The sequence below is a fragment of the Podarcis liolepis genome (assembly GCF_965112155.1).
Source record: "Podarcis liolepis genome assembly, chromosome: 2".
NCBI lineage: Eukaryota > Metazoa > Chordata > Lepidosauria > Squamata > Lacertidae > Podarcis > Podarcis liolepis.
In genome coordinates, this window is record NC_139555.1 from 89,491,547 (window position 1) to 89,506,979 (window position 15,433).

General features: G+C 41.6%; 1 protein-coding gene across 2 annotated transcripts in view; it reads left to right on the forward strand.

The window, feature by feature from the left end:
* RAD18 (RAD18 E3 ubiquitin protein ligase) overlaps positions 1-15,433 on the forward strand; it is a 109,379-nt gene that overhangs the window by 36,771 nt on the left and 57,175 nt on the right. For both annotated transcript variants that reach the window (XM_083492731.1, XM_083492732.1), the window contains exons 7-9: positions 491-675; positions 4,634-4,710; positions 5,373-5,433. In XM_083492731.1, coding sequence (XP_083348857.1) covers positions 491-675; positions 4,634-4,710; positions 5,373-5,433 — 323 coding nt within the window. The remainder of the gene's footprint in view (positions 1-490; positions 676-4,633; positions 4,711-5,372; positions 5,434-15,433) is intronic.

Genomic DNA, 15,433 nt, shown 5'->3' on the forward strand with positions numbered 1-15,433 from the left:
CGGCTCATGGCATTTCATATTCTGTAATGTGATAGTTTTTTAACATTTTATTTCAATCAAACTCATGATCCCCTCAGCTTAGCTTACATCACAAGGTTGTTCTGACAGTAGAAAGTGGGTAGAACGTTGAGCTCCTCGGAGCTGAAGCAGGTTATAACAGTATTTAATAAAAATGATGTTGATGATGATGATGACGACGACGATAATAATACTTGGTTGGGAAAGGAATGCTATACCCGACTGAGAGGGATGAAAAGTGGAGATGCTTAGGTAAAGTACCAGGAATGCTGTTATCCACCACCACCCATCTGTGCTGACCTGAAAGTCCTCTAACGTATTTGATCTTTTATTGCAGTGCATTTGTGTGTGAGTCCCCCCACGCTTTTGTTTTTTTGAATAACTATAATGTAGGAAAAAACACATACATTTGTTGAAATGCCTGACCGGAAAAGCTTTATTGATTCCCTCCCATTTTTAAAAATTATTTCAGCTCTGGACAAAAAAGAAAACTACTGTCTAAAGTGGTGTACAGTTTACTGTCTGATCGTGATCTGAGAAGAAGACTGAAAGAACTTGGACTGTCCACTCAGGGAACGAAACAACAGCTTATTAAAAGGCACCAGGAGTTTGTGCACATGTATAACTCAGAGTGTGATTCTTTAAATCCCAAATCAGGTAGGAAGCTGATAATGGTTTTCCTTGAAAACTGCCAACATTTTCATAAAGTATGCCTCTTTCTGACAGCTTGTTTACCTACCATTTTATGTATTTGAGAACAAAACATTCAAGCATGCCTATTCCAGATTTCTCTTTGGACATATTTGGTCTTGGACTCTTTTCGCACGAAACAGCCGCTCTGCTGAAAGGCCATTTGAATTTTCATTGGCATGAGGTCAGCTCAGCGCAAGGTAGCTATTTGTGTCCAGTGGTTGCTTTCTGCATGGCGTTGGGATTCCCCTGTAACCCTGGCAGCAATATTCTCAGTGGTACGATGGTAGTTAATTTCTATGGTCTCCACACACACTGTGCAGCTGCTACATGGATGCGACTTCAAATAGCTTATTTGTGTGTTTATAGAGTGAAGTCAGCCTTAGAGACTTAATTATTGTTGGTGAATGTCCTTGTTCATTCTGTCTTGCGCTATTTTAGCTATGGGTGCTGTAAATTGTTTGCTTCTAGCCAATCAACTCTATACACGCAGGCTACACTATCCAAACACTCGCTATACGAAAATTCACTTATCCAAACACAAGAAATTGGTACCCAAGCGTCATGTGAGACCTGTGTGTATTATAAAACTCAAGGTATAATACACATACTCACCTCTTTCCCCTGGCCTTTCACATCTGATATATACATTTTGAGGAGACAGAGAGCTCTCATCCCCCCCCCATTTTCTTGAGCGTAATTGTTGTAACCCACTAAGTAAAATGTACAAAATCTAAATAATGATGATGATGATGTCGATTCTCACATAGTTGCACAACACATTTTAAAAGTAAAAAAATATATCTCTGAATAGAACTTAGGAGAGGAATCTCTGATTCAGTTCTACTTGTCCCATTCTAACAGAAAGCTAGGAAATCTTTTCCGCTAAAGATCAAAATGACCTCTAGAGTTACAATTCGAAAATACGACTTGAGGTCACAAATATCTGTCTAGGGGAAGACAACATGACAACTTACCTCTTAAAACGTGCTTGCCCTGGTTCCAGTAGTCGTAGGCAACAACAGAAGTGTCTGTTCTGAGTGTTTTGATTTGACTCTTGTCGCTGCAAGAACTAGAGAAATACAGTTGGTTTTCCCCCAGAAAATTGAATGATGCTGGTTAGCATTAGAGAAACCCTGCTGGATCACATCAAGGGCCCTTCTCCAGTGTTCTGTTTCCCACTGTGGCCAATCAGATGCCGACAGGAAGTCCACAAGCAGGACACAAGTGCAGTGCCTGCCCACACACTCATGTTCCCCGGCAACTGGCATTCAGAGGCATGATGCCTTCAGACTGGATGTACTAGGGTAACTCAATGAAAATGTCAACCCATTTTTCATTTTCTTATATAGTGGTACCTCAGGTTACATATGCTTCAGGTTACATACGCTTCAGGTTACAGACTCCGCTAACCCAGAAATAGTGCTTCAGGTTAACTTTGCTTCAGCATGAGAATAGAAATCGTGCTTCTGCGGTGCGGCGGCAGCAGAGGCCCCATTAGCTAAAGTGGTGCTTCAGGTTAAGAACAGACCTCCGGAACGAATTAAGTACTTAACCCAAGGTACCACTGTATAGTTAACATGTTCTAGGTCATTTAAAATACAATTTCCCAAAGTTTCATCTTCCGGCAACACTTTTAAAATGACGCGAGTAAAACGACGAGAAGCGTGGCATGTAATATGGCTCGGAATATGGTTTTTCCAAATCATACATAATTTTATAAGCATCTACCATGTTCTCTCTTAGTCACCTACATTTAATTGCCTGGTTCCTTTTGGTCACAGTTTTTCCATGGGGTGGTAATTATGGTTTGGGGAAACAAACCAATTTCAGATGGTGGTTTTGCTCAGTTGCCTGAAACCATAGTTAAGATTAGCCACAGCTTATGGTTCGAACAAGCCTCTTAACTGGGATTAATTGAAAATTGAAGCAAAAACTTCCAGTTTCCTGGCAGCTGCACTGGAGGAAGAGATTGGAGACAGGCATGTGTGAGCTCATCCATGTAGCATTAAAACATATTTTAATGTTGCATACAACTCAGGCTATTGTGATTTACATTAGAAGCAATGGGTTTCTGACTGTAGTCCAGGAATGGCAAAACTGTGGCTCTCCAGATGTTGCATTACAGCTCCCACCACCTCTGATCTTTAGACATGTTGGCCAAGGCTGGGGAGTGTTGGAATCCAACAACATCTGTAGGCCCTATAACATCTGTAGGCACTCCATAAACTGCTCAATCTAGTCTGGATTTTTCTACAAATCAGGAAATGTTTGAGTCATGTTGGGCTTATTTCTTAGATATCTATTTATAGAGCAGCTTCTTTAAGAAGGTATTTCTCACGTTTTCCCGTGAGAAAAATCCATAGGCTCTAAATTAATGATCTCTACGCAGGACAGACTTAAAATCAACAAACATGTTGATTGCAAGCAAAAATACAATCCATTTGTAATGCCAGAAAACTCTCATTTTATAGCATGCTGTAAATTGTCCTGCTATTTTGTTTTTGCCAGCCATTTGGATTTCAAAGACCAGAAATAAAAAACAACAACAATAAAATAAAATAATTCTTGGTGGCACTAACAGGCATGAATGCTACCAAGGACCCTCTTTCCCATGCTTGGTTCATTTGATCTCACAGGTCTGTAAAATAGGTCAATTATATTTCTTTTTCACAAAAAAGGGTACCAAAATGGAGAGTGATTTGCCCAAAGCTGTTGTCTTGGGAGTTTGATTACAAGTCTAGGCTCTTAATCTCTAACCCTACACAACATTCACCGGGGCATGCTGACTCCTCCGCCCCCTGCCAACAATTTTTATTTCAGTTCTAACTAGAGATGTTCTGTTCTGTTGAATAGTAGAAAATATTGATGCATGAAAACTCAATCATTATCCACCTACATATGTTGTTCAGGCACATGTATACATTTATTTTTATATGGCTTCAGCTCTGTTAGCTCTGAAGAAATGTTTGCCTGCTATTACTGACAGCAGTGACTATTAATGCTCATAGCCTATTAGGAATTCCAGAAGCTGTCTTATACCAAAGATGTTCCCCAAAGAGAGAGAGAGAGAAATAAGAACTCTGTAACTCTGCTTTTTTGGTCATTCCTGCAAAATCCAATAATAATAATAATAATAATAATAATAATAATAATAATAATAATAAATAATAGTAGCAGCAGTTGGGAGTTGACAAATGAGAAATGTAACAGTCACTTGGAGATCTATCGACCTTGTTGTAGTGACATTCAAAACTCTCTTAGCACAGTCTTCTGTTCAGGTCTTCCAGTCCTTGATTTGTCTTTGTTGCTTATAGGTCTGGGGTGGATAGATTCTGGGAAGGAAACACAAGGAGCAGAAAACAAGCAGTGTTTGTTGGGCAGGAGATGGGCTACTGTTGCAGAATCAGGGGCTGTTACCGCAGCCAGTCACAAAGAAGAACCTCTTGCCTTTTTCCTCTTTCATTTACCTTTCTCCTTCACTCTGTGATCTCCTTTATCAGGAAACTATTGCTGCTTTTGAAAATACTGTCTAATACTCAGATACATTAGCAGTCAAGGATTTCCTGAGAAGCCTCTTAGAGCTTGCTCAGAATGGCATGAGAAATCTGTCCTAATTCTGAGATCCTTCTGGCAGCTAGCATGTGGTTACTGATGTTTCCTACCCCTTTCAACAAGGATGCAGTCTTTATTCCCCTATTCAGGTCTTACTTTTCACAAGCAGGTGAACTGCACCTTCCTCCATTCTCTCGTACTCCCCGTCTCTTAGAAAAAGCTTCATTATAGGTGAAAATGTGTTTTCACTTCAGACTAGCATGTTTCAGTTCTTACAAAGAATATACTCTCAGAAACATTTTGTGCCTTGATATAAGAGGCGCCCCCGTGATGTTAGGCTTCTGCTTACGGCAATCGTTTATTTCCACAGTTGCTGAAATTGTAGGAGAGCTGGAAAAAAATGAGAAGACTCGAACACAACTGGAATCCAGTAAACCTAGAAGAGGCGTAAGTTGATAAACTTTGACTGAGGCTTAGTGACAAGAAATGAGCATGTGTCACTTCATGTGATGAAAATCCCACAATGAGCTTTTCAAACCACAACTGAGGATGTACCATATGTGTACCCCCTGTATTGCAGGGGACTGTACTAGATGATTCTTGGGATCCCTTCCAACTCTCCACATCTATGAGATGTAGTTAATAATGATGGAGACTGGCGCGCCTCAGTAGGAAGGGCCAGCCACAATTGGGGAACCACCACTGAAAAGACCCCGTCATGAGTCAGCACCAACTGGGCATTCCCTGGTGATGGCACCACCAACAAGGCCTCGCCTGCCAATTATAGGATGTGAGAGGGTTGGTATTGGGGAAGGTGCACTTTTAGGTACTTGGGTCCCAAGCCATTTAAAGATTTATGCACTAGTGCTAGTACCTTGATTTTGACCCTGTAGAGAAAAGGATCTCCCTTTAGGTAGACTAGCAAACGTTAAATGCAATCGAGAGTGTATAGAAAGAGTGCTAAACTACAGCTGTCAGGGGAGGGGAGGGTTGTGTGAGGAGAATATAAAAACTTCCCTTTTAGATAATTATGTCTTGATTATTTTGGGGTGTGTGGCTGTATATCCTTCACCCTTCATTAAAAAGTAATGTTTGTTCTACTGTTGCAGAGTATGACATTTACAAAAAAACAGACGGAGAAAGAAATAGATGAAATTCACAGAGATTATCGTAAGTAAAGCGATTATTTCATTTGCATTTTTTTAAAAAAAGGAAATTACCTCTTAGGAAATGAACAAATTAAAAATGGAACTGGTATTAAAATACTCATTTTCTCCCTTTTCCCCATCATTGTTTACCTATACTAATGTGCCCAAGAAAAGAAAGAAAAGAAAAGAAAAGAAAATGCGAGCAGTTCATCATGGAATTGCAGGGAGCTATGACTAGGAAGCAAAACTCTCCACTCTTCCTTCCACATTTGGCATAATCGCATTGGTGTCAACATGAAGGCATACTCTGGTTCAGTTAGTTACATCTTTCCTGCAAATTTGTCCTGCAAATAGGATCACAATCTGTAGTTTGAAGTTAGTATGCAACCCTGGTTTTGATGGGAAACAGAAACCCTGGTTTCTAGGTTTTGATATACTGGAAAAAATTATGGTTTATCCCAAAGAGAGAGTATGTAATTGAATCAGAGCATGGGAGCTGCAGCGGGGTGGGGGTTCACATAGTGCCAAGCCACAGTTTCACATTTTGTCTGAACAGAACCAATACTTTTTTATTTTAACTGTTAGCTAGCAACCTCATAGTTTGTCCAATAAGAAGTCTTAAGGAATCATTAGATTTGTATTCGTATCAAATTATGCTTAATATAATGTTGACTATGACTCTGGTTTAGAGTTCAAGTTACAGTGGTAACTTGGGTTACAAATGCTTCGGGTTACAAACACTTCAGGTTACAAACTCCGCTAACCCGGAAGTAGTACCTCAGGTTAAGAACTTTGCCCCAGGATGAGAATGGAAATTGCGCGGCGGCGGCAGTGGGAGGCCCCATTAGCTAAAGTGGTACCTCAGGTTAAGAACAGTTTCAGGTTAAGAACGGACCTTTGGAACGAATTAAGTTCGTAACCAGAGGTACCACTTTACTTTCAGGTATACCCTTGATTGACCCAATGTAGGACTGTTGTGTGTCTGTTCCTCATCATATTTAGTAACTAAATGTCCTTTGGGAGTGCAGCAGGATGTTGAACTAGTTAGAAAAGCTTGCCTCATGAAATTGAGTTTAGGATATATTTTAACAGGCTGCTCTTAATTATTTTTAAACTTTGATTTTGGGAATAATTTTGATCCTACCTGGTTCATTCTTTATTTAATTTCAGGGCTAATTTTTCTACACTGGATAGTCCAGCAATTCCTCTTTTGGCTCCCAGTCGATGCTTTATAAATGTCAAAACACTAGTATTAACTAGTATAATGTGAAATGTTGTAGCAGCATTATGCAAATGGAACATTTGGGGAAAAAAATATGTATGCATGTCATTCATTCTTCACTGTAGCATGACAGGTGAATGAAAGTACTGCATTGCAAATGAAACTGATCAGTTTTTAATGAGAGCAGTGAGAAGCTAGAATACTGCACATTTGCTCTGGCCTTCTATGGATGAGTTGCTCGTCCCCATGCATTTTGTTCCTGACCAGTAATTTGCTTCACTTCCCATATAGGTTCATACATTCTGCAGCCATATGGGACTTTGGGACATCGAAACTGACTAATAGCAGTCTGTGCCCAGATCCTCAATGAATGACTTCATTTTCCTTTGCTTTGATACAAGGGTTCTTAGAATTTTACCTAAGGAATGGTTAAGGGTGTGATCATATCCAATCACAATGAATACAAGGATCTAAAGGCAAGTCCCTCAGGAGGGAGATGTTGTCGTATTCAACTCCTAACTTCCTTAACCTTAGATCAACAGTCGGGGATGATGGCAGCTGTAGTTCAGCAACACCAGGGTACTCAAGGTTGGGAAGACTAATGTAGGCCAGTGGAATAGTTAACAATGAAAGGATTATTTATTGCATTTATTGCATTTATAGACCTCCTTTTCCTCCAAGGAGCTCAAGGTGTACATGGTTCTCTCCTCTCCATTTTATCCTAAAAAAACAACACCTGTGAGGTAGGTTAGACTGAAAGACAGTGACTGGCCCAAGGTTACCCAGTGATGGGTGGGTGAGGATTCAAACCCTAGTCTCCCAGGTCATTGTCCGACACACTTTTCACAGTTACAGTACATGGACACTCCAATTTACAGGGAAGCAAATTTCTGAGAGTGAAATTCATAGTCCCAGAACTAATTACTACATATAGTGAGGAATGAAAGTGCATTGTTCAAAAAGGAACCAACATTGGGTCTGTGGGGAAGGATTGGGTCAGAATTGTATATCATTTTTTTCACCAAAAGACTCACAAAGTGCAGGTGGTTGTGTTGCCCGCACCTGTTCTAGTAACTGAAAAATCATCGCACATCTGACATTACTTTGTTCTTGATATTTGACACCGAATGACACAGAACTCATCCAGTGAAGCTGAATGTACGTCGGAAGGTTCAGAGCAGATAACAGAAAGCACTTTTTCATACATCACATCGTTAAACTATGGAACTTGCTCCCATAGGAGGCAGTGATGGCTACCAACTTGGATGGTTTTGAAAGAATTGGACAAATTCATGAGGATAAGGCGACCAGTGGCTGCTAGCCATGATGGCTGGGCTCCACCTCCACTGTCAGGAGCATTATGCCTCTGAGTCTCAGTTGCTGAGCATCACAGATGGGCAGAGTGCTGTTGCGCTCATGGCCAGCTTGCAGGCTTCCAACAGGCATCTGCTCAGCCACTGTGAGATCAGGTTGCTGGACTACATGTGCCATTGGTCTGAATCAGCAGGCTCGTCTTACATTCTTAACCAAAGCAGATTGCGAATTATTTTGGCCAGGGAACATAAACCACGCTCGGAAAGAGCACATTGAGTCAACATTGGCTGGCTACACCAACTAGACCCACCTTCTGATGTTGGGAGAGCGTAGAATGTTTTAACTGAGAATGAACGAGAAGGAAAGAGCTGTGGTAGAAGAGGCTAAGGAGAAAAGGTTTCTCAGAGAACACATTTCAGACTGCTGAGACATTGGTTCTCAGTTCTGGAAATGGCAATCGTGAAGCTGGCAGATATTTTCCTGGAGACCAGATTTTCATAGAAGCATCCCACTTTGCTTGTCAGCTAGCTGACAATTTGCTCAGATAGCAGGAGGCTTGCTAAACTCTGGAATGGCTGCTTGAGCACGTCTGGTCTCTTGAGGGAGAAGGAGAAAAGGCTTTGCCTGATTCACAGCTCTGGCAATTACACCAGCAAAGATGATACTCAACAAGAGCTTTGGCTTCCAAACACATCATGTTCACAAAGACTTGCATCAATGAACTTTCAGTGCTGTGTTTCATGAGCCTCACACCTCATACTACACATATACAGTTGTACCTCGTTTTGCAGCTGGGATCTGTTCTGGAGCCCCGGCTGCTAGCTGAAAAGGATGCAGGGCAAAGTGCTGCGTCTGCACACATGCGCGGAGGGGTTTGGGCTTCTGCGCATGGGTAAGCGGCAACCTGGAAGTAACCCGTTCCGGTACTTCCGGGTTTGCCATGGATGTTCGCTGGAATGGACGCTAGACAAGGTGGACGTTTGCGGAGGTATTACTGTAAAACTAAGGTTTCAAGGTTGAAACTAAGGTTTCAACTAAGGATTAAAATTTATTAAGCATTTTAGTGCTCCCCTCAAAAAACCCCAAAGATAATTTATTTTGAGGTGTGCTTGTTTATGTCTGTGTATGTACAAACAGATCTATAAGCACAAAGTATCCAAAATATATTGGTCTATGCTCAGATGTCATGTTCTCTCTTCCTGTGCTCCCTTTTTCACTTCCGCTTCAGCTTTTCTGGTCTTACTTGTGTTCTAGTAGTAGAAACCTATCACTGAGATTTCTTAAAACAAGCTTTTATTAATGGACACAAAAGAAGAAACAGAAAAATTGTGGTTGTTTGGTTTATGCAGGGGGCTGGCTGTCTCTAATAGAATTAATTCATACATTTTCAATTTTTATTGAATGACCAGGAAGAAAGCAATTTGTGCTGCAAATAGAGTCCTGAATCTTTCCCGTCAAACCCCCCCCCCCCGAAGGAGGGAGAATTATGAATGCTGCAGATGGTTTTTGTGCATTTTTATATACTTATTTTCATCATTGTTCTCTTGTTCTTTGGGTAGAGCTATACTGTTACCACATGCATCCACAGATGATAGATAGTAAAAGGGTCTCCACAGGGTGTTAGCTATGAATAGATGGTGAGCTCAGATGACTAAGCGATTGTGGACCAACAGTGGCAGTACAAAAAAGGTGTGATGCAAGCACCACTGTCTTCTTGAAGTATTCACAGAATCTCTAATGGCACCGTGACATGCTGAGCAAATGCTACCATATAGAAAGTTGCTGTCTTCTCTGCCTTGTAGATTAATTCTTGGCAATTTGACCTTCTTTTCCAAACAAAATCAGTGTGGTACAGGACTCCATCTAGCAGCTGATCACCAGTTATCTAAGCAGGGACTGACGGATTCTGGATGGGCAAGCAAACATTTCTGATAATTGGGGCATTCACTTGCTCCAGGGGGAGAAGACTTGATGCTGTATCTTGTACTGTGTCATGGACAAAGCAGCACACTTCTGCCGTCCTCCACCTCGGGGCCACTGAGGGGCAGTGGAGGCATTCCAACCTTCTCTGTCTCTGCTCTTCCCAGCCATTCAGAGCTCCACTCCACTCCGACTGACCAACAGGCACAGAGATAAGCTGATGTGCCTTTACCCCCACGCCTTCCAGCACAGAGCCAGAGAGGGTGGGGGACCTGGAAGGTCATTTGAGTTCTCTGCTTGCATCAAGCAAGCATGGAGATAAAGCAAATGGCAGAACTTAGGGAGGGTGCAAGGATCAAACCTCCTTCCCCCTTTTCTCCTGGTACTGGTGTTGCAGGTTTGGGCTTTTCTCACTTTGCAAGAGTCTGGCCTGACCCCTTGTAAAGTGAGACTGTCAATCCCTGTTCCTTACCTTTTGGAAATCAGCGCAACTAGTTGTGCTCTAGGTGAATGGGAAGTTGCCGCTCTTTTGTATTCAGCCTGTGATGTCAGGAAGGCGATTTGGCTCTTGGGCCAGTTTGATTACCCTTAACACCGCCGGCATTTTTCAGCAGACCACAGACAGGATGCTTTGTCATTGCATTCACCCGGATGAATGCTTCAAAGCCATCTTCTTCCAGACGAAATCCCTTGCTGAATTTTTCTGCCCTTTATGAGCAGATGCTTTGAGTTACAAGTGTTCATTTCCTTTCTGATCTACATTTGCGCTAACTGCAGCCGTACTGTTAACTTTTTGTATGAGACTATAAAATGTGTCTTGTCAAACAGTTTTTAAAAAGCTTTAGATTTAATTCCAAAATATTTGGGCTACACAAGGGTGAAGAATGTATTTCCCATGCCATGTTTGCTGGGTCTTTTGGGGATGTCCACTGCTTCGCCTTCATCCTTGGATACAACATGTGTCTCAGTGCACCTGATTTCTACACTACTCATATGTAGGCACATCAGCTGTGTCAATACCAAGGACATACCAGAACCATTGTAGAATTTGTCTGAGTGTTGTGCCTTTTCCAAGAGAAGTTCCTGGGCTTCCAGTTGTTGCCATTACTACTGAACCACGATTGGGAGAAACTGCTAGATAGACCTAAGTTACCAAGCACTGCTTGTGCATATCTTCCATTCATTTCATTGAGGCATTCATGGATGCTTTCACCTCTGTTCAATTAGGATGGGTTAGAATGACTATTTTGTTGTCATCCAAGGTGAGAACACCAGAGTAATCCATTTGCTTTTCTGGATGAGCACTGACTTTGCAAGGATGCTCATACATACATGCATTTATATTGGGGAAAGAGGATTGTATCTTCAGTAGTTAAAGTGAAATAATGGTCAAAAGTTGCTTTGAGTACAAGCTCTAGACCCGTGGTTCCCAACATGGGGCACACGCCACACAGGGGGGCAATTTGATTTTTAAGGGGGGTAATTCAAGAATTAGTTATTAACAGTTAATGGCCTTTTAGGCTTCCTCCATGTGAATAGGAATTCACTTTTTGAATAATAAGAATTACATGTCACGGGGGGAGGGCATCAGGATTTTAGAGATGCTTAGGTGGGGCATGGCAAAAAAAAAAAAGGTTGGGAACCACTGCTCTAGGCAGAAACACATGTTTTCACCCATACTGTGTGAAATCATCTTGTTTTTAAAATCTGCAATAAAAATCCCATTTAAATACACATTTTGAAATGTATTTTGACCCTTTCCCCCCAACTGAGAACTATGAAAACCAGCGGATAACAGAGGCTGCAATCTGAGGTATCCAATCTTATATAGGCTTGCCTGGGTGCAACTCCCATTAAACTCAGTTGTGTTTTTGTCTGAGTAAATGTTGTAGGTTTGCATTGTTTTAGCCTGGGCATAGGAAGTTCATTATTAGAATTTGCAAACTTTGAATGCAGACTGATTCTAAGCTGTATTAATGCTTCAACGTTTTCCCAGTTTAAAGTTGAAATGAATGGGGATAGTAGAACAAGGACGTACATTGCTCCCTTATTTATTATAACATTATTATGCTTGAATCTTTTCCCCCTTATGAATTTGGCCATTGAATTTTACTAGTGTCTTAAATGTGGCAGCTTGACTCTCTTCATTGCAGCTGTCTTGCCAGGATAGGCCCCTCTGCTCCTTTTCAGCTCTTTGCTGAAATTGGAAGGGATGTTACAGTTGAAAATAACAGATGCCTTAGTTTTGGTTTGTACCAAGTAGGCGACTGAGGAATAAAGCAGGTGGGGATGGACCGGGGGGTGGGTGGGGGGACTTCGCCTGCTTTTGAGGAGTTTTCTGACCCATGTGTTTCAGAGGCGGACAGGATTTTCGTTGGACTATGATTGCTGTCTACAGTATATAAGTGACATCCCTCCCCTGATAAATAAAAACTGGAAAAGAAAAATCTTTATGGTGGGGTAAAGTGCAGATACATACTGCATAAAATCTCAGCTGTCCGAAATGTATATTTGCAAAATCTTCCCCTGCGACACAGTTATTACCCAACATTATTTCAATTCCTTCCCCATTCACCTTCCTTTTGAACCCCCCTAAAGTGGATGCTGAATGGTGATTTTTGAAACAGGAGAAACCTTGGAAAGGGAGCTGCAGTAAGAGAAGGTTCATGTCTCCTGATATGGCCAGGAAAGTGCTGCCCTCTGTCTCTGGCCATATCACATGGAGACATGAAAGACTGCTACAAGAAATGCATTTGAACTCTGAACTGGGATATCACATGGAATGATACATTCCTCTTAGCTGTTTTTCAGTTTCTGAAGGGGTGGTGGAGGAGGAAGCCTGCTATTGTGTAGCCCACAGTGTCCTCCAGTTGTTGTATTGATTTTGTTTTGTTCTGTATTGGTTTTGCTACACTGTACATAGATATATTCATGAGATAACTGCAACCACACAAAAGCGTTTGAGGAGGGTGCAGAGCTGAGCCTGTGTAGAGTGTCCCCGGGGGGGTGGGGGTGGCTCAGGGACAGTCCCCAGAGCCAAATAGAAAGTCCTGGCAGGACCAATCCAGCTCCCAGGACTGTTTTTATATTCTTCATTTTGAGCGTTCAGTGATCCACATAATTATCGCAGCAACCAATCTGATAGGGTTAACTGAAGACTGCTTTGAAGTGTATTAAATTGATCTGTATTAAATTGATCTGTTGAGAGGGGACCTTTTTAATACCTTAGAGAAGGCTGCAAAGAGGGTTCATGTCTAGGTCATAGAAAGTTCTTTGTGAATCATGCTTGAAAACTGGAGACAAATTTAGATGTAGAATAGAGCCTCACTTACTATAGCAGTTGTTGATTTTTGTGGGTATAATTCATCAAGTAAAGCTTTAACCGCCTGCTCATCGCAATTTGAAAAGAATGAAACTGTATGGAGGAGTGCTTGGTGGATGGCTCCGATGACCTCCCAGTTAATCTGCCTTCTCTTTTGTATGGATTTTGCGTCAGCTTGCATTGAAACCTTGGCTAGTCAACGTTTATTCATACCAAAAAAACCGTGATGGTTGTTAGAACTTCAGCAGTGTGCTTGAAGAGGTTTTGTCTTCATCCCATTAACTTCATCATTCACTGCTCTGGAAAGTAAAACACTTTTAAATAGAATGAAACCACCACAAATGACTGGTCATTGTTAACAGCACAGGTGCCAAAAGGGCCCATTAACATCTTCACCAAGGAGAAAGTTATAGAGATCTGAAACTAGTTGTTTTGTGTGACCTCCAGTGGTGTCCGGCCAATAGCAGGATGGTCTTCTGCTCATGCAACAGGGCCTCCATTCATTCTTTTCTCCCATATGGCCACCCACCCCAGTCTGCTCTGGCGGGTTGGGGGATCCTCCAAAGCAGATGCAGGATGGGGGCAGTGGGGCCGCAGAGGGAAGGAGAAGAAAGAGAAGTCCTCTTGGGTGAATGAAAGTCTTCTCGCACAATGTTGGTTCTCGCACTACTTTTAGGTTAAAATGTAAGATACTACAGTTCTTTACTATAAGATAGGTGTTAGCTAGATTAGTTTGACCTCAAAAGCTTAATTGGATCTTTGCATCACAAAACCAGCTTTGTATATGAAAGCTGGATGACCTCTGAAGGTTGGAAAGACCTTTTTTACTAAAAAAACTTTCAAGTAAAGCAGTGGCACTGAACCATTTCTGCCCTACGGTGTTGAGTTCATTTTTCAATTTATGCGTGTTCTTGGGTTCTTCAGGGCATTGAATCTGCAGTAGGTTCATCGTGGTGCTGGGGGTTTTAAACCTGTCCTGGCAGGCTGAAACTGGCAAGTTGCCTTGTAACTGTCCCTTTTAAGCTTTCAGCAAAACAGCCAGAAAGCTCTACATTCTTCCTTGCGGAAATCAAAACAAAGGACACAGGCCCCTTTTTTGAGTTGCATGTGTAATGGTTCTGAATGAAAATTGAACACCTGAGTATATATGAGGCTACTGAATTTGGCAGAGGGGCCATAGCTAAGCGTTGGAGTGCATGCTTTGTATGTAGAAAACAACATTCATTCTGTGGCATCTCTAGTTAAAACTAGGATCAGATGCCATGTTTGATGGGGAAATCTTCTGCTTGAGGCCCTGTAGAACATCTCTGAAGGCAGAGCAGAGAATACTGGCTTAGATAGACCCACAGGGTATGTCTCATTATTGACTTCTCTGGTCCACCCCCTACATTCTGTATCATGCAATCCTCTCTTCTTCCATTTGCCTAGAATTTAAATTCTCTGGAATGCATGCCCTTAGACCAGGAAGCCTGACTTAGTATAAGAAGCTCATTTTTATTTTCTTCAGATCACTTGGCAATAGTAGCACTGGTACTTGAAAGCATGAAGGGTTTATTTTTATTTTATTTTTCTGTTATGTAAATAAGATACTTTGGCAGAATGTGTTGTAATAAATTTTTAGGCTTGGGTATGCAGAGGGTTCAGCTTGGAACGAGACAGGCTGCTAGAGAGCCACAAGCTAATGCATGTTTTTGTTTATAATGTTTCTGAAAACAGCAAATGTCACGCTACAGTTTGTGCAATTTTTTTTCTTAGCTTACAGATTTAAGATACATAGCAATGTAGCTAATTGTAGCTGGTGCTTAAACTGTTTGAAGCCATGCAGAAATTTGCAGGTTTCCTAACCCTGTTTTTAAACCATTAGGTTAATGAGACCAAAACTAAGGAAGTGTGGGTAATGTCTTTAGGAGCCTTCAATCAGGATGCAGCGTGGGGTAGTAGAGAGAGTGCCAGGAGAAACAGAGAGTGGGTTGTAGTATTCAGAGAGGGTGACATTCCTGCACACTGCCTTAAGCTTCTTGGATGAAGGGTGATGTAGCAGTAATAACAACAGACCATAGACAATTAAAGTGGTACCTCGGGTTACAGACACTTCAGGTTAAGGACTCTGCTAACCCAGAAATAGTACCTCGGGTTAAGAACTTTGCTTCAGGATGAGAACAGAAATCATGCGGCAGCAGCGGGAGGCACCATTAGCTAAAGTGGTGCTTCAGGTTAAGAACAGTTTCAGGTTAAGAACAGACC